The following is a 20,593-nucleotide window of genomic DNA, read 5'->3' as shown; positions in this document are numbered from 1 at the left end:
TGTGACAGCACAAGAGACCCTGTTCTTCACCCACGTGCTGAAGTCAGTGGTGGTGCAGCCCAACCTGGGCACAGGGACACTGATTTTCTACCTTCTCATCATGTTCTCAGCCCTTCTACCTCCTTTCTCAGCTTCTTACTCATCTCCTCCTATCCTGTCATCAATCACTTGCTGTTGAAAGGGCTGGTTTTTAAGAGCCTCGGGCTGGATTTCATGCCAGCAACATCAGCGAAATCACAGTGCCTTAAAAAGGCATTAATGAAGTTCTGAGTTAGTTGTGTTCAGGACAACGAATGGGCAATTATAGCATTTAAATTACACTACTGAGTGATTCTGAAACCAATACAGAATTTTGGTAGACAGGGATTTTAAAAATGCAATCACGAGTATGCTTTAGGAACATTTTCATTACCCGCTCGTGGCTGGGCCATTAATTAAGTGTAAGGTCAGTCTCATCTGCTGAATGGAAAAACAAGGGCCACTGTGTTCTCCTGAGGGCTGCCAGCAGAGACTGGAGGAGAGCTCCATCAGCACATCTTCCTTCCACTCACACTTTTACAAAAACAGCGGAGCAGAGTGGCAGAAACTGTTTAAATACTTTCCCCTGCATGACATGAAATGATGATGGCATACAGTTAAGATCTGAGATAATACTTTCAAAAGCACTCAAATGACTTGGGGGCCTCAGTTCTATCTTCAAACATGACTTAATTACTGAGGTCACTAAACCACAGGTGGTTCACACAGGGCAGCTCTCTGAATTGTCTTTCTCAATTTTAGAAGATTGTTCCTTAAAGGGAACAATAAATGGGGAGGCTAGAGATGACCTTTTAAGAGCACAGAACGGAGGTAGGAGAAATCTTGTTTTACAGAGCAACATAAACCTTTGGAGAACTGCTGAGCTCTCATGAAACTTCCCGATTTCTATAGTCCCCTGTACTGTCATGAAGGGTTATTCTGGGTCTAGACTCTCATATTGTGACTAGTGAATCTCAAATAGTAACAGCACAGTTATCAGTCAAGTCTCAGGTGCTGTATTTCTTTCAGGAGAAGGGGATGTTCTTACTCTCATTCATGACAGTAGGTAGCCCTGTGATTTGGACTGGAGCTGCTAACAAAGCTCAGGGTTTGTTCTTTTTAAATTCATACAATGAAAAGGAATATTAGCTTAAGAGCTTAGTTCAGGACTGCTTCGTAGCTGTCAGGTTTACAACAGTGCATGGTGTCCTGGTTACTCCACTAATGATCATTTGCTAGCATATAAAATTAAATTATTTAGAGCTCTATTAATTCAGTAAAAAGGGTCTTATTGACTTTAATTGATCAGATCCTACAAGACTGTTCCTGAACAAGGAAATGGATTTTGTAGATGATAAATGGCTAACTAACACTCTGGGGAGTCAGAGTAGCTGTAGTTTAAAAAACAAGACCAGATGCTGCTGCAATGCAGAAGTTGAGAAGCATGGTGATGCACGCTCATCTCCATGATATGCCTGGTCCTACTGAACTTGGGCAGTGCAGATGCATGATAGACTTGGGGCTTCCCAGGAGCACTGGTACTGTCTACTCACTCAGCTGTGCCTGAGAAGAAGTGTGGCAAGAAACAGGCCTGAGGTCAGATGAATGCTCCTGGCAGGCTGTATATAGTCCTAGGACCACAGGTTGAGCTCCATCATGTTCTCCATCCTTTGCTAACGCTGCCTTGCCCACTATATTTTCTATTGCATCCTGAACTGCCTGTGTCACCTATTGTTCATTTCCATCGGCAATGTGTTCCTTCCTCCCTCCTGCATTCGCAGATCCTCCCTGTTTCTCCATGGACCACACTCCTTGCCTTTCTTTTCTACTTTTTTTTCCCCCACTCCTTTTACTGTCACTTGCCATCACACCAAACTTGCTCCTTCAGCACTTCCAGACATTTCCGTGGTGAAGCCCTGCCCATCCCTCTGCCATGAGCTGCTCCCCTTTTCCTACTTTGTGACTCAAAGCACCAGTGGTGGTAATCAGGGAAAGTAAGTTAAAAGCATCCTTAGTCTGCTCCCTACTGTTTATCTCACCTTTCAACCACAGCAGGTTTGTGAGGAGTGTATTCTAAGAAAAGGTAGGTATTCTAATGATGTGACTCCCTGCCTGTGACATTTTAAAAAATTAAATAAACACCTGTCCCCCAATAATGCAGAAGTTCAGGCTTGGGTGGAGCATGCAATAGTAGCAATGTGGGAGACTTATGGTTCACTTGTCAACTTTCTTAAAAGCAGCTGGTGTCTGCTCCACTTGCAGGTATGTGCTATCAGGTCTAATTCACCTAAGTACTTTGGAAGAGAAAATAGAGACCATTTTTGAAACTGTGACTGCTGGCGAGCAGAGCGGTGGGGGGAAAATAGGTAGAGCAGCAGGACTGAAGGCAAAGTGAAGAGGATTAGGAGACCAGTTCTGGGTGAGTGCAGAACAGCCCAAGGGATGGTCCCCGAGGCCAGGACACAGCATGAAAGAGCAGGAGGACTAAAGAAGGAGAGAAAATAGTAAGAAAAAATATATGTAGGCAACTGTAAAGAAAGCTACATAAACTGTGTATGACAGATCAGTCAAATTTAATCACCTATATCTGGCTAGCTCTGTGCCTGCACAGTTACCTGTGCAGCGTTCTCTTATATATTGTTCACGCACAAGCACATAAATAAATATTATTACATGCTGCCTGGCACGGAAGGGGTACTTTTAATATCTTCATCCTCCCCCACTTCACCATCTTCCACTTCCACATCCTTGCTTCTTTTCAGCACAAGGCAGTTTCCCAAAAGAAGGCTGTGAGGAGGCAAGGAAGTAATGGCGCTGGCCATATGGAAGATATGGAAATGCAGGAAGAATAAGCCACCTAAAATTCAGCCTAAAATTCCTGTCTGATAAATTCTGCCTAGGGAACCACCATGGGTTTCAGTTTGCTGGTAAGAGATCAGATAATGTCAGTGTGAAGATATTTTAGCTAAAATTGTATTCCTATTTTGGATATTCATGTGAAAATTGTAATTTGTACCAGTATTGTTTGTGTCAATAGCGCATCCCTGAGCCTGGACCATGCATTAGATTACTGCTAGGAGGCAGCCACACTGATTTTCACCCTTTTCCTCTACTGTGACTGAAAAATATTTTGGGTAGTACCCTATAGTAGGAAAAAAGTCTGAGCTAGTATTTGCTCCTGAAGGTTTCAAACTACTTGTTCACAGGAGCAAGCTTGGAAAAGGCTCATCATGATTACAGAAGATGCAGGTTTCTGAAAACTGCTGATAGATCTCACAGGAGAGACTGTTGACAAGTTCCCCTTGGGGCGCTTAAACAAATGCAAATATTTTTGCTTTGACAGTAATTGCATACACCTAGATGCAGGTACCAGCAGTGCTGTGCTACTGGTGAAGCTGTTTCGTCGCAGGTAAAACCCCAGCAGATGCACCAATTACTTTACATACTGTTTACCCGCTTTTGGTGACATTGAGGCTAACCTTGGAGTCACCTCCCCCGCTGCCACATTCTCCTTTGTCGTACCACCATTTGTTTTTCAATTTGTCCAAGAGGCCTTGTTCATTCAGTTTTAAAACTGCGAGGTTAACAGCATTTCTTGAAACGATAAAACATATTTTGTAAGAAACTGCACAGCTGTTAAGATGTTAGAAGGAATGAGGACTTAAGCTGTTTATAAGCTTGATCCACACACTAAATAAACCTCTCATTTCCATATTTCAAAGCCCTTGGCAGCACAAATAATTGTGGTTACTTTCAAATGTGAAAAATGTGTTTCCAGTGTAGAAATGATTTTCAGAATGGTTTGGATTTTAACAAGAAAATTCTATCAACCAACCAAAACTATTTTTGCAAAATGATGATAAAACTCTGCCTGGAATTATAAATGATTTACACAGATTTATTTGAATCTATATTTAGAATATGTTTAGTGTGGGCCCAGGCTGATTTTTCAAGCAGATGGGAAAATGTATTCCTATAATACTAAAGAGGCAAGATCCAGACGGCCCATGCTAGACACTGCCAGTCACTGTGTCACATACAGTTTTGACATATAGCACTTCAGAGTGATCCCACACAAGCTATGGGCTAAGGTTCTAGAAACAGGTAGGGTGAGGCAGAGCTGAAGAGGAGTGCTAACAGCTTGCATGCTGACTACGATGCTGTCTAGAGCCAGTCAACAGAAAGCAATGCACAAAGAGGTGCTGGGAGTCCTGCCTGTCTGAAGCTTCATCACCTGCTGTAGGCACATCTGTACATTTGGGATGCAGGTTCTAGAGTCCTGCTCCCTTTGCACAGTAGAGGCTTAGCTGAAATGCAAGACCTGGGGTCCAGCTTAGTGCTGTGACTCCAGGGACTGCCCTGCTATACTGGGAGAGCACCCTGTCTCCCAGCCTGAAGGGCACTCGCGGTGTGGGGGAGGAAGGTAGAGGTGGAGGGCATCCTCTGTGGGGAAACCTGGGGACAGCGCAGCCAAGCAGAAGCTCAAGTGCTGGGAAGACCAATCCCAGCCCATTCACTGGGTGCTGAGATACAAGCAGGTAGCTGGGACGTCCTGAGGACTTTTCCCTGGGGGGTTTATACATGTTATGCTACCACTGGATGAAAGACGAATCCTGCATTGCTAGCAGCACAGTGGCATAGGCACAACAGACTGAAAGGAGGTGCATGAACCTGGTGCCCTCCATCTCATGTTTAAGTGCTCTTTTTTCAGATGAGAGAAATACCCGAGAGAGACTTTGGATCTGTGCAGGCAGAGGGGGGCTTGCCAACACGAAGGCTAAAGCACAGAATCACTGCTTCTGTATGAACTCAAGGCTGCTGGGAGTGCTCTGAAATTCAGGCAAGAAAGGAACACAACCCCTAGGATGGGGTTGCTTCTCTGCATGCTCAGAGGTTTTCCTTTAGCTGTCCAGAGAGCATTAAGAAGGGATGGCAGAGGGTAGACAGTATAGATTACCATACAAACCCAAATGTAAGGCACCTGGATTTATGATAGGAACTACAGCCACTATATGACATTTTAAAATCAGTTAATAACTAATCTGCCAAGGCATTTATGCAGCCTTCATCTTCTGAGGACCCTTTGCACTTGTTTAAGTGTATGACTTCCTATCTTTATTACTAAGAGCCTCAACAGTCACATATCCTAATGGTACACAACTACATCAATATTTAGTCATAATAATAAACTTTTCTCTTCCTCTTTTCATGTTCAGAGGTCCTTAGTGCATCCATGCCTATCAGACATGTACACTCTTTCTGGTGGGTGTCTGCCCAAGCTTGCTTGCGGATCTGCAAAGGCATGTGGAGCAGTGGCATCATAACCTTGAAGTACCATTCATCACCAAAAGGAGAGAAGTAGCTGTGAGGGGCCAGTAGCTTAATTACTGCTCTTCAGGGACAATACGTGGTTGAAAAAGATGGAGTTTCTCTCTCTGAATTTGTTTAATGCTGTCAATACCTGTCTGTCAGGGCTTAGTGGGATTTGGCAAGAGCTATGCCTGTCAATGGCATCTTCCCCTCCTCAGTTATGAGAGGATGCAACACCTTCAAAGCACTCAGAGAAGGGTTGGGGAAGAGAGATCCTGTGGTGGCAGGGCTCCATCAGATCTTATGGCACCAGAAGCCCCTGGGGCTTGTGATTCACCCTCTCTAGGGACAGCTGGTCTTTGGTCCCTGGGTGTTCCTTCTGGTATTAGAATGGCAATTTTTCTCTCACTCATTAGGAGAGATATGTTCCTGGCAAAAAGATATAGACAATGGTACTTCACAGCTTATAGAGCATTCCTTACAACATTGATACTGTTTGTGGGACAAATGTGAGCTTTGGGACATACCTTCACTGTCTGGTAACAGCTTTTCACATAGCTCCTGCTGGAAGCGAGAGAGATCTTTGCTGGATGGTCATGAAGTTTGGAAACTGCTTGTGTATAGATCTGACTTTATCTAGCTTCACTGTAGTTACATTTATATGAGATTTTCAATACAGATAAAGTAATTGCTTGTCTGTCCCTGAAAGTGAAAATGAGAACTGTAGGCTGTAGTGGGAGTGATAACAGACTGCTCTTTGTGGATAAAGCTTTAAGGGGAATTTAGCAGCCAGGCTGACAAATGTGATTTTGCATAAGTGCCCTAATTATGGTTCACACTCCAGAGGGAGAGGAGAAATTGCAAAATTGGAATGAAATTGTTCATTTGTCCCTTTTGTTCTTGGAAGCAATTGCTTTTGAACCAGTCATATTTACCACAGATTTTTCCTATTCAGCTTTTAGTTACAAAGCCTATGCTTTTGGCCTCTTTGCCCCATTCAGAAAGGTAACTGTGTGGCCAGCCTTGCCACTTTACAGCCAAATTTCCAGTACACTAAATGTTAATTTTACCTTCATAAGGACATTGGGACTGAGTCATAGATGAAAGATGATCCTAGAAACACTATTTCTTTGATGCTGAGCAACATTACTTATTCTGAAAATGGCTTACATATATAGCCTGAGCCTGCTGTCTACAAAGTTGATGTCAAAATTCCTTCTCCCTTCAACAGCAACCAAACCAAGGTCTAATTTAATGCTGCTGAATCTAATTGTCGCACTGGGTAGCAATAACATAAACAGCTGCTTTGACAGCGCTACAGATGCGGGCAGGAGTGATCGTTCCCATGAAAAATGAAATGTATCTCAAGGAGTATCACTAACTCTCAATTCAATGAGCCACTTAAGCACAGTCTTATTTCAAAGCAGATGGGAAGCCCTATCAATCAGTCTATCTGTAAAAGCATCTTCATACTATTTCCTCTAAACTGTAGTCTCTCAAGTATGAACACTAAAGCTCACTGATTTAGACGATGTCCTTATGCTAAAATCCTTAGAAAGTTTTTTTTTCAATCTTTATCTTATCTTCGGTAAAGATGTTACCTGATAACTTACAACATTTTTTTCAAGCCTTTCAAATTAATGTCTACTTAGATCTTTTATCTGGATATTCTAAGATTAATAAAAAACAGCTAGGTGATTTTTTTGACAACTAATACAAGTTTTCATGTTTCGTTTCCATGTTGAAGGGAAAGAGCTTTCTCACTTGCCAAATGTTCAAATTTATCTTTCAGATCTTTAAAGATTATAAAGGAATATATTCCCACAGTCATTTAGAGAAGCTGCAGCTGGTTGATAGTAGTCCTAGAGTAATAAATAAATAAATGAAACCCATTCATGAGAGGGTTATTTAGCCGGGTTATTAGCCATATCCATAGACAGTTTCACAGCACAATAGAGAAATGGAAATAAAAAGGATGAAGAAGTAAATGTGGATTTAAGCTGCAATCATTGCTCTGAAATTAAACTGTATTGTTTATAAATGTAACACATTATTGTCCTCATCATGTCTGGTAGGCCATGTAAAACCAGGTCAGTTTCACACTGCTTTCTCTATTGCTTTGTTATCCAGGTCCACCTCGACATATGGAAATAAATAATTTCCTTCTGGTCAGCAAAACACAGAGAACCTTTACTCAACACTGCTGTATCTCCTACAGAAATGATATAACTGAGATCCTGATAGGTGCAATGGTGACTACATTGAAAATTAAATACCTGCGACCTCACAGCCAGGCTAGATCATTCATACTCATCCTAGACAGTGCTTCATTCTGCCACAGAGGAAGGCATTTTGAAACTTGAGTATCTGTGGCAGAAACTGTTCTTTCATCATAAAAAAATGGGACTGTATCCTCAGTACTGCACTTAGTCAAAACTCCCACTGAAGAACAATGTGTTCCTCAATAAAGGAATTGAAATCTTTGCAAGAGTAAGGGTTTAGTAGTAGAAAGCAGGCAAGTGCTTTAATATTTGACTCTTAATCCTTGCTGTCACTGCACAATCCTGCCTTTTCTATTACTCAGAAGAAAACAGAATCCTTGTATGCAATAGTCAACCCAGTTCAGCCAAAACTGCAGCCCTTGTGGTATAGTGATACCTCACTTCACAATTACTTGAGTGTACAGACAGTGATTTCAATGTATGGATCACCACTTTTTTTAAGCTGCCTATAGAATTACAGTATGAAAAACTTGATGAGCATTAAATCATTCTCACTCATTTAAAATCACTTCCCATCTCCCCATAAATAAATAGTAATAAGCAGTTTAAAATGTTAATCAGTGTCAGTTCTTTTTAAAGAGCCTACTTGTGCCAACTGCAGATATGCCTTTTACAGTTAGCAAAAGATAAAACTGCACAGACAGATGACAGTGCAACTACTCAACCCTTTGCAAAATAACATCTATGACTCCAGACAGTGATAACTCATCTGCCACCCAAATGAATTGCAGTAGGGTGCTAGCCCAAAGCCCAGGGAAGCTGGCAGAGAGGTCTGCTTTGCCTTCCAGTGAGTTTGGGTCACAGCAATGGTTAACAGACAACCCATCCATTAGACTTCAGTTGGTATGAAGCAGTGAAGCAGGCATTCAACAAACGACCTGAACACTATGGTGTACAACACTGTAGTACCTAGCAATTACATGCTGAACCGCAAGAGGGGCATTTCCAAGGCTGACAGAGACACACAAAGATCTCTGCACCATGAGGGAATGAGGCAGAGGCCCAGGTTAGGGACCACAGCAGCCAAAATCACAAGCACTGCTGGGAGTCTGAGACAGCCATAGGAGAATAGCACTGGAGTGGGCATCAAATTCTGCTTTTAAGCACCTATTTCAGCACAGAAACTCAGTATCTCTAAGAAAACAGAAGCTAAACCATGAAATTCATCCTGCGTGGTAAAATCAAGTCTGTTTTAAACAGCCTAAAGCCCAAAGCACAAATACATGCAGTAGGTAGAAAAGGCTCTCTCCAGTCTGATTAGACGTGAACAAGTATCAACAGTCTCAGCCACAGCTGCTTTTTGTTTAAGTCTTTCAGCTCACCAAATCCCTGGGTACAAAGGATGGATGGAAACCACCACCCATCAGCACCACTCAGCACCATCCATGAATGCAATTCAGAGGAGTCAGCCTTGGTCTGAGCACATGTGGCAAAGGAGACCCCCTCTATGAAGTCAGGTCCCAGAATACCTGTTTTTGAATACTAAATGGCCTAAAGGCACGGACAGGTCCCTAAGTACTCATTACAACAAAGGCAGGATCTCTGCTGGGAGCATTTAATAACAATCTTTTAGGCAACCAGTGGAGTTTTGCCAGGAAAACTTAACTGTCTTAGCTATTTAAACAGGTTTGACATTTTCCTGAATCCCTTTCCTGAACTAGGCTTATAAATTCTGTGTAACTGGCACGTTAGATAGCAAAATATTTCCCTGAATCCTGGGCATATTCTTGGTGAAATTCTGCTGTTATCTTTACAGACGGCGGCACTGTTGTTTCACTGCTTACTGTTGGGCATGTTGTTCACTTGAAATAATGAACAAGCAGGATGTGCAAAAATAACATCACTCACTAATGAGACTGTACATACTCAGAGACAGCTTTGTTTAAACTGCAGCCGTATTGCACAGTGTACCATCTGAGAATCACTGGTGCCACCACTGCAGTTACTAAGGCAGAAGCAGAGACCCCAAACCTCTAAAAGGTTTTTCACAAATCCTTCTCACAGGGCTTTGAAAGCCTCAGAAATTGCTCAGTCACTTAGAAGCCACATCGTGCAGAGGGATGCCACCTCTATTTAACCTTAGGTTCTCTGAAAGTACAGCAAACTTCAAACAAAGAGTACCTGAACATTGAATGATCAAAGGACCATAGGTGGGCCGTATGTGAGGTATGGCAAAATACAGGGATTTGCTTTTTATTCCAGTAAAATCCATGACTGCTTAGTCATAAAAGTTTCCTGTATACATACTACTATATAAGTAGTGCCTGGAATGAAATGGGGATCAGTAAATTACTGCACAATGGGAAGTGAAGCCACGGATGCGGCGGTGCATCTACAGGAGGAGTTCATTGAAGGAACAAGCTTTCCCAAGATCACAACGTCACAGCCAGCAATGTGTTGGCAATTGATGATGTGTCTCAAGGAACTCAAAGCTCATTTTCTTCCTTGCACTTCGGACATCTCTCCCTGCAGCTACCTGCCGACACAGCCATCTCCCAGACAAGCCCCTCGGTGCTCCTGGCACAGGGTATCCCGCCTCGGGACAAAGCAGAGAGAGAGCCCAGTGAAGCAGAGTTAAGTGACCTTATTTCAGTGATGTGAACTGCAGTTCTTCTCTCATGATCTAATCTGTATCCAGCCCAGGTGGCTTGGGAAGAGGAGGCCACAGCTGCCTGAGAGCCCTTCCTCGCTGCACGACCTAGCACTCCCTGGATGCAGCTGAGGATCTGTCTCAGACGTATTTAGTGAAACACAAGCAGGTGCATTTTTACAGCTTGTTCATATCATCCATTCAAATGATTTTAAATGGGAAAAACTAAAATGCAACCTTACCAAGCAAAAAATTAAAACCTGCCCAGCTTCTGAGCTGTTTATTTTAACCATGTTTTGAAAAGTGCTGATAGCAGATTGCAACACGACACAAATGCAGCGCAGTTTAAGGGTGTTTGACAATTCGTCAAGAGAAATTAAGTGTAAAGCTGCATGGCACTGGCTGAATATGTTTAATAAATTAGGAATGAAACAAGCACTCTGTTAATGAGGAAGATGTAGCCAAAGCTTATATCAGAAGGCTTGAAGGATCAATAATGCAAATATTAAAGAAGAGAGCTAATGCAAGAGCATTTTTACAAGAAAAACAACCTAAATTTTAATGACAAAGGGCCAACTTTGAAATCATGTTTTTTTAAACACATTCAAAAATTTATAGGAATAATTTTTGTACTGGTATTTATAGAGGTTTGCATGCAGTAATGCTATTTGTATGAAAAAATTGTATTGAAATACTGAAGCACAGCACATATCAAGACATTTTCACATGCAGCTGATAGTTCAAACAAAATGGAGTCCTTGGGACTTGCTCTGATAGCTTGCTCAGCATTTATATTAAATAAAGAAGTACTAGTATTCAAGTTGTGAGTCTTCACAACAATTTTAGCTCTTCTGCAATGGGTTTCTCATGCTTTCCTGCTAAACAACTCTTGCATTGCTATACACATGCTCATCACAGAAAGGATGTGACTGGCCATCTGAGTTGAGTGCCCAGGCACCGCTGAGGATCCACCAGGACAGTGGGTGCTTCTTGAATTCCACTTTTCAAAACCCATGTACCCCTGAGGAACTGACTGGTCTGCAGAAAGCTGAAAGTCTTGCAAAAAAGCTATGGGCAGGTTGTCTGCTGCATTAGAAGCTAATACCATTTATAAATGTTATTTAAAAATCCCCTGTTCAATTGCATTTAAAACACCTCTTCCAGAACAAGATCTCAAAATATTCTACAAACACTAAGAATATACTATCTTTACAGGAGTGTGTATGTATTGTTATTCTTTGTTTAGAGATGGGAAATTTAAAGCAGTGCTCAAATACTCTTCAATTGTGGCTAATTAAAATAACAATCTTCATTTAGCCATCCAAATAAGATGGTTAATTTCCAGGGGCACTGAGTATTTACAGCTTCTATGTATACCCTAAGTATGCAGCTTAGTTACTTGAACTGAGCTTTGTAAACAAATGTGTGCCAAACTGACACCTTGAGGATCAGCAGGATTTCCAATTAATGGGAGACCCACTGCTGCTGAAAAATGCCAGAGCTACTTTGAATTCAAAGAAGTTCTGACAATTTTCACCAGCTAGAGGTCTGATGACTGTAGTTTAAAATATTTATATAAATTGAAAGCTGTTTTGCAGCAAGATATTCCAATTACAGTATGCAAACAATTCTTGGCACAAGCAATTAAATATATATTTTGCTTGTGTAAAAACAACAGCAGTTGACCCAGGAAGGCAACTCTGTTTGTTTCTCTGCTTTACACAAAGCTTTGCTGTAAATAAAAAACACATAAAATTGTCCCTAGAGTAACTCATATTGGTTCAGTATACAGTCTTTCAGTAGAAGCAGAAACACCAGTTTCTCTCAACTCTGAGCTATTTTAATTTTCGCTAACAACTACCTAATCCTGTTCTCATTGAGCAGTACCACCTTTCAAAGTACAATTTTTCTTGCTGGCTGCAGCATAAGCAGGATTATGTGAATAGGCTGCTGCAGGCCAACATCTGCAACTCAAAATACATGTTTTAAAGGCTTGAGTGGAATTTTTCAAAAGTGTCTCAGCCCTGGTGTAACACTGCTCCGCACTGGAGGAATTGCTCTGAGGATAAGCTTAGCCCACTGCCAACTGCCTTGAAACTCTCTCTCTCACCTCAGAAACATGAAGAATCCTGAGCCCTTTATGGCTTTTATACATTCGATATTGCTGAAAGCACTTATAATAATATTTTAACATTTGAAAAGTGTAAAATGAGCATTTTTAAACACATGCCTCCAAAATACTTAATGCTTTCAGATGGGGTAACGTTCACCTCTGGCATGGCTGGCAGAAAGCCTTTTGCCTTTTTGCACCTTAGGTGAAGCAGATCCTGACTCACGGTTTTGTCATAGCAGGGTGTTTGGATGCTGTTTCACCTGCCTCTCCAGTAACTCCTAAGTTTAGGGGCCCCCAGCTGAGAGAAAATGGTAGCATTGGCACAGACAGGTAGGGGTTTCGTGGTGGGGCACAGGACGTGGCTCAGTGCCAGGCAGAGGTTCCATCAGTGTTGGATTACTGCTGCTGAAAGACAGGGAGAAATGGCTTGTAGTGGGGGCCACAGCAGTGAAGCTCTACCAGGTCTCATGCTGTCCCTCTCCTCCCCTACCTAGACTGCATTTGTGCAGCGCTGTCTAAGTGACACTATGTTTCGTTATCCAGGCACATGTCGTTGAGACTCCTTATGCCACTCCAGCCGCAAGAAAAAGCCAAACACTGCAGTTTACTGCCTGCACAAATGATCTATTGTTTTTTTTTTGAATGGATAACTTGATTTTAACAGGATCGAAAACATTATTCATCGTTACTGATCTTGGCCAGTAGATTTAAATTTTATTTTACATAGTATCTTAGCCATATTTGTAAGGCATTTTAAGTTTTTTCTTCTGAATGCCATGGAGGGACTATTTTCATCCAGAATGAGGCTAGGAAAAATATATCTTTTTTGGATGAAATTCGGTGCTTACTGAATAGAAATAGGGTGTGGTCCCTTATAATTTAGAAAGTTGTTCCTTCTTTATATCCATCTCAATCCATTTGGTATGACTGATGGATCACTAGACAGCCTGTTAAGATCGCAGACTCTGGCAACCCTACACAGAGGAAGATTTTACTACATCAAAATCTTCCACCACAAAGTAGGTGGCAGCTCTTTCAGCAGCTTCTAATTTTTCACTCCATTCAGCATGTCCCAGTGGTGGCAGAAATATCATGCCTTGGACTGAGCATTTCACAGCTTTCATCCACAGAAGACCCAGCCCTAAGCTGAATCACCTATCCCCGGAAAAAATGTTACTGTGACCTCCAAAAACAGTCAGAACGCTCGCTGGCAAATTATGGAAAGTGAAATATCCTGTTGGACTCACTGCAAAAATTAGGTTTTCCGGTTCCTAACCAGCCCCATGTCTCAATGTGCTATGTAAATGTATGTTCTATTCAGTGGGCGGCAGGGCAGCTAATACAATAAACCCAAGATCTTTCTTAATGTAGTAGTGAATGTATCTGGCATTTTTGAAGACTGGTTCAAATTTGGCAATGTTTGAAGAGATTGCACTATCAAACTTCTCCAATTTTTCATTTATGCCAGGCTGAATCTCACACTTTATGAACATACAATGGTAAGATGGATAAGAGGAACTATATTTGACATGGTCTTCTCCTGTTATTCTACACCTTACAATTATTTCGCTGCATTTTCTTCCTTGCAAGCAACAAGACCTCATAACAGCAACTGATTAGTTGAAGATGTCAGTTTAAGATTAAGAAATGGTAAAAAACCATCAGGAGTCACAATGGAGTGACTTCTAAAAGTAAAGATGCTCAGCTGAGCATCTGTGCATGCCTTTTTCACAAAGTACCTCACCGTCAGCTTAAGATGCTCCATAAAAGGTGATAGAACTCCTCTGTCCTAGCTAATGTTTCTGAGATGTCCTCAGGGGAGCATCATACAGAATGAGTTGCATTTAACCACTCCCAGAGACATGGGTATCTGTGGCAAGAGCCATAGTGAGAGGACAAAACCTCCTGCCATCTTCTCAGCAGCTGCAGCTGGAAAAAAAATTAACTTACTGCTATTACTGTTCTTAGGAATTTGAGGAGTAGCCAGATTCAATTGAATTTCTGTATTTTTATTTTAGAAACCAAACCCACTATTTTCGGTGCACCAAACTTTTGCCTGTCTCGTTAGACTTTTCAGCCACAAAGTCCCAGTCTCACCTTAATGAGAATGAAGCATGAGATGACTGCAAAGCCAAATACCACCAGCATACTGTACAGTACTGGAAGTGCTATAATACAAGCAGTCTGCTCTTCCATTAATTTTTTCCTAGTGAGGAAAGCAACTCCACATGGGAAAGCTATAGGGCATAACTGCAGTGTGCTTCTGAGGGAATTCATTCACTGACATCAGTGTACATGAAGGTATTAAAGTAACGTGGCCATTATGTCAAAAGACATTGATAACACTGAGAAATCAGCATAGATGCTTGCTTTTTACCGTTGCCAGAAACAGACCCCGAATTCCTAAGATCTGCACAGCTGATACACTGTTAACAGATCTAAACTGAGAAGAGGTATGAGAGATTTCTCTAACTATACGAGCTCCTTTGTGACTCCATACTGTTGTTTTTCATAAAGAAGTATTAGAGGGCAGGGAATAAATGGAAAGATCCCCGCTCAGAGATGGTTTCTTAATCTTCGGTCTAATTATAATGCAAGCACTTTGAAGTTCATTATTTTAATTAGAAGCAGAGACTGAGCAAAAAAACAGGGGGTCCATTCCCCAGGTGGGAACTCTAGCTGCAATTGCAATGCAAACAATAAATAATACTGCATAACTTGAGCCTTAGTGAAATGCTGGCTTGTGTTTTGCCTAATGGCAGATCAATACCGTACAAATGAAGCAATTACAGTTGTGTCATATAAAGCCTTATTTGGTCAGCAGCCAAAATGGGGATTAGCTGGAAGAGTTCCTAGGACTTTCTGTTTGAATATTATCCCAGAAGTTAATGAGGAAGATCTGATAGGCTGAGACAAACATAAATAGTGCCAGCAACCAGATGAGATGGTCAGTCCAATAGCCAGTGTGCTGATAATTAAAATGCCCTGAAGCCAGCTGAACATCAGTCCAAGATCAGGTGAAATTATCAGACAAGGGCAATCCAGTCCCTCTAGCAATCAGCTATGTAATGTTTCCGCCATTGGTAGAGCCATGTACACAGCAGCAAATGCAAATACACCAGCACTCATACCAGTCAGACCAAGCACAGTCACTTCAACACAGTAATACTCATGCTTGTAATGTTTCAAACACAAGCAGCCAGGCTATAGAGGAAACAAGGTGTGGAAATTACTAGTAGATCTCCGCAGCGGATATGGAGATCCAGATAATGTAATTGGTGGTATTGTCCTGAACATATGCCCACATGCCACTTTTAATAAAAAAAGCAGGAGGGAGTAGGGTCCACTGGTGGTGGAGATTTCTGCTATTGCTTTCTAAAGGGAAGACAGAACAACATGTGGTCATACACCATAGACTGTTTAAGAAACCATTACTTGCAGTTACATTTTCCTTATTGTTTGGTCTCCAAAACAGTTTCTTTGATCAAAGAGACTGAGAAATCTACCATGGGGTTTGTTCTGAGGCACACACCTCCATGGATCTGAAATAATGATACAAACATCTGAAGTAGGAATGGACTTTAAATATTCACAGCACAATAAACACTACACTATTAATCTTCAGTATCCCTCTGAGGCTGATGGGCAATTGTCATTACCCTCAATTTGCAAAGGTGAAACTGAAGCCAGAAGGTGAACTGACCTCCTCCAAGATTCCCAGGAAATTGGGGCAGGATTGTAATTAAGCTCATGAGTACAACATGACTTCCAGCCTCACACTCAGTCAACTATACTTCATTGCCGCTCCGAAATCTTTGGGCCTTTTCAGGCATGTGTTCATAAAGAATTTATCGTTCTGGCCTCCCAATGGAAATCACTTCCTAGAGACAGACTAAGTTTAAACTTCTGTGCACATTCCCTCAACTCAGTCTTTAACCATGAGATACTCCCAGTTTTTCTGCATACCCTGCCAAAAGTGAGAGACAACCAACCTGAGCAGTCTGACTCCTGTAACAAAAAACTCTTCCACCTTTTGAGCCCACCCGTAAGGGTTCCGCAAAGGTCCATGCAGTCAGTCACTCAGCAGCTATATAAGGCTGCTTAGGAAGTTAAGGGCTCCCTTTGCCCTGGCAAATCAGAGATACAAAGCACTGCCACTTATTTTACTGAATTCAGACACTCTCACTCTCTTTTGCTTTTCCAGCATGAGAATGGGATTTAGATGAGAACAATATGATTGACTTTTGATTCACAGAAAACATAACTAAAGCCTAGTGGTCAAGAGCAGCTTTTGCACAAGTTGGGGAGAAGGCCTTCTACTGTGCAGAAAACTTAACATCCCTCTCCGTAAGGTCTTACAACTTTCCAAATACTTCTGTAGTTCCAGGAGATTGAATGTGATGACTGAAGATGTCCTTTTCACACCCATAACTGTCAAAAAAGGATCATAGCATAGTGCAGTCTGGAAGGCACCTCAGGAGGTGTCTGGTGCAGCCTCCTGCTCCCACAAGGGTCAGCTCCTGAGGTCAGACCAAGCTGCTCAGGGCTTCATCCAGTCACGGTTTGAAAACCTCCAAGGATGGAGATTGCATAACCTCTCTGGGCAACTAGTGTCACTGTCAGACTGTCCTCAGGCAGTCATGGAAAAAAGTTCCTCCTTACATCCAGTCTGAACTTCTCCTGTTTCAGTTTATGCCCATTGTCCCTCACTCTTCCATCCTGCACTGCTCTGAAGAGCCCGGCTCCATCTCCTCGAACACCTTCCCATAGGCACTGTGGGCTGCTGTTAGGTCCCCTCCAAAGCCCAGCTCCCTCAGCCTCTCCTCACAGGACAGGTGCTCCAGAACCAGCTCCAGCTTGATCACCTTCCACTGAAATTGCTTCAATTTGTTGATGTTTTTCTTGAATTAGGATGCCAAAAAAGGATGCAGTAGTCTAGATGTGGTCTGAATGTTTGCAATTATTTTATCTGATGCCACAATATCTTCTCTTGTGGCCTACAAATTGGATGAACTAAAAGCACTCTAATTGGAACTGCCTTGGATAATTGCCCACTATCTAAAAGAGATGCCAAAAGTAGCAGCCTGCTTATTTAACTGTGATAGGAACAATTCCTAAATCCTCAAGAAACTGTGATGACTTTCTGTTCACGTTCAGCTATACTTTCGTAGCCTGAGTTTGCATTATTTAAACTCTGCACAACCAGAACTAATTGTCAAGTGTTCCTCTGGATTTAAAGGAAAAAAAATAATTAGCAGGTAAAGTTAGAATATAACTAAAATAGTAACATATACTGATTAAAACCTGAGGCGATGGATCTCAGAAAGCACAGAGCATCTGAATGTAGGCTGGTCCCACAGCTTTGCACATAGAAGGACCTCATCTTTTTAATTAAAACCAATAAAGAAATGAGTATCAGCCTACATCCTGTCTCTTACTGTTTTGTGTTGCAACCAGTAAAGAGCTTTTGTGGAAACCTTCAAATTAAAAATTTTTGTTGAAAATGTAAGAATCTGAAAAATTGCCTAGTAATGTTTGCATTTAGGCACCTGAAATTCGTCTGATTTGACTTATCTAGAAAAAGATGAGATATTCTGTAGGAAATAGCTCGCAGACTTCCAACCAGGTCTGATGAGTTTTTCTGTAGACTCAGAATTTTAAGATCCAAAATAGACCTCAACCACACAAATGACACAGCATAAAATGCTATAAAAAGAATTTCCATACTGCTGTGTGCAAAATCCATACCAAGGAATCAAAGGTCTCATTGTAAATGTAAAAGCCTCTCTTACGACAAACATGGTTGCAAACTTTGACTCTACTAGATGGAACCATACAAGCAATAGATCGGAATGAGCCTAATGTGTAATTATGTACATAGAAAGCCTATTCTGGAGGTAACAGATGGGCTGCCAGATGTTGGGGTTGCTCTCACCTGCAGGCCTTTGTCATCCCTGCTGCTAGTAATGGAAAATGCAAGGGATCTGGATCTTTGTGTGCAGAGATGCTATTCCTGCCTATGTGGGCCGGGGGAGAGGGGAAGAAAAAAATAAAGCTCTGTCTTCTCTAGGTCGTGGAGGCAGATTATTCTTTTCACGTGTTCTTTTAGAGTAGAAAGAAATAACAGAAGTGTAACAACAAAATAGGCCTCTCATCAGGTCAGGCTTCGACCCCTTTCATCCAGTTCACTTTTGGCTTTAAAAAAGTGCAGGGAAAATTGTAGTTAAACTTTGACTACAAAAACTGCCAATCCTGCCAAAAGCTGTTAAAAACAGAGTCTCACTCAACAAAAGAGCACACAGCATTGTTCAGCATCATGTGATTTGCTAAAAGATATGGTTAAATAGGAGCTAAATCTTTCTTCAGCTTCGATTTAAGCTCTTACTCAGTGACTTAATTGGAATGGAACGCAGAAGAAGGCAGGCAGAAAATGGGAGTAAGGCTTCTAGGTATAAAAATACAGAAAGACTTGAGCAAAGTATATCTAGAGGTAGTTGAGAAAAAGAGCAGTAGTTTTGACCCTACTTCCTACCACACACAAGGTAGACCAGTTCAGAGAAATAACTACTTAACAACCACAAGTCACTGTTTTATCACGCCATCTTTTAAACTGCCTAGGGAGCTGGAGCTGGGTGTTAGTCCCAGGTTTCCTGCATATTGTTTTGTGACTTTTTTCATTGGTAACAATTTCACTTTTCGTTTTAGGATGTTCACTTCCTCTATCATGCCTAATCCGTCGCACAGCGTGCTGGTCTAAGATCCTGTCCTCAGCTCAGAGAATAAATAAACTTTTTTCCTACTTTTGGTTTGGGATTTCTCACAACAGCCAAGGCTACATAAAGACTAAATGGCCATTTTGTGTCTCTCTGGAGTCCATCTAGTACTTACTGTCAATTGGAAGTGGGCAGTTTTGCAACTACCACACAGATTAATCACAAACTGTTTTTCAGGCGATATTTGTTCCCTAAACGTCAGTTCCACAGAGATGTATTGTTATGAGCCACTGAGATGCCTTTCAGTGGCCTGCTCCCTTGCTTTAGTCTACCTACAATTTACCTAGACAATTATTATCTTAGTGGGATAGGCCTTTTACTTGGCGGGAACTGTACCATCAACTTCAAAGGGTAGCTGGCTTGTGCCCTTAATAAACACATATTCTGAAGCCTGGCAGTTTCCTGGGAATTGACACCTCGACAGCCAGAGAGTTGAAATGAAAAGAAAAGAGAGAAATAATAACGAGCTGCATTGTTAAAATATAATGGTCTGCATCTTGCCCTCTGCTGAGCTGCTTTATGAGGGATTGGGGAAATGGCAGGGAAAAGGGCAGGAGAAATTTATTTCTGAAGTGCCAAGAAGCAGAGTTTGTTCCTCAGAGGATCTATAGATTGGAAACAAAGATAACCCTTTTGTATCCCACTGGCATACTCCGGGGATTAATGCTTATCAAACGTTGGCAAACTTCCAGAAACTCAGTAAGACATGTGCACAGCAATTGTATCAGTATTTTTGAGAGATTCTGGTCTTCACTGATAGTTTTAGGGAAGCTCATTGGTTATATTTAAAAATATGCCCCTTTTTACCTGACAGAGAAATGAACAGCCTGACAAATTTCATTTGGACAGATTTGATATTGTGAAGCTCCTACCCTGTTTGCATTCAAATATTTCTGAAGCAGAAAACCAAAAAAAGGACTGTGATTTTTTTTGATGCCTTGATTTCTTTTTGATTGTAATAAAAGAGCCTGTCATAAAATCTGTCCTCGTGCTGACCAGAGACTGGCCCAAACAATGCTTCTATATGACAGCACAGAAATGTCACCTTTAGTAATCACTAAATATCAGAAGGACAAAGCTCTTGTACAAACATCTTGTAAAAAAGGAAAATAAAGAAAAAAGAAAAGCCTCATTGTGCTGTTAAACCAACGCTAAAGCTGAAGAGACAAAATGGTAGTTTCACCTTTTATACTGATTATACTGCTAATTTAAAAATACCTATTACCATTGCAATGTTTAGATAAAAAATTACCTTTCTAGGCAATAGTTTTACTGCTGTTTCCATGCTCTGTCCTTTCACTCCTGCTCAGAAGCACCTCATTTCACAACTGTTCTCACTAAAATCCCGAGACATTCCCTGGAGTAAGGAGCAGAATGACACTAGCAGAGAGGTACCAGAATGTGACTGTGCCACCAAAATGGGAGCTGGGCTTCTTGGAAAAGCTTTCTCTTCCATCAGTGGCTTCCAATGTCATTTGTAGTGTGGGAAAACAGAAATGGTAACAGA

The 20,593-nt window shown here is 41.5% G+C and overlaps 1 protein-coding gene across 2 annotated transcripts in view; it reads right to left on the bottom strand.

Moving 5' to 3' along the window:
* GRIA4 (glutamate ionotropic receptor AMPA type subunit 4) overlaps window positions 1–20,593 on the bottom strand; it is a 242,445-nt gene that overhangs the window by 12,911 nt on the left and 208,941 nt on the right. Inside the window, exon 14 of one of the 2 annotated variants that reach the window (XM_059819444.1) lies at window positions 3,498–3,612. The exons of the other annotated variant lie outside the window; for it this stretch is intronic. Coding sequence (XP_059675427.1) covers window positions 3,498–3,612 — 115 coding nt within the window. The remainder of the gene's footprint in view (window positions 1–3,497; window positions 3,613–20,593) is intronic. 2 annotated transcript variants of the gene reach the window in all.

Source organism: Gavia stellata, chromosome 1 (assembly GCF_030936135.1).
Source record: "Gavia stellata isolate bGavSte3 chromosome 1, bGavSte3.hap2, whole genome shotgun sequence".
Lineage (NCBI taxonomy): Eukaryota > Metazoa > Chordata > Aves > Gaviiformes > Gaviidae > Gavia > Gavia stellata.
This window is presented reverse-complemented; position numbering and strand designations above follow the sequence as displayed.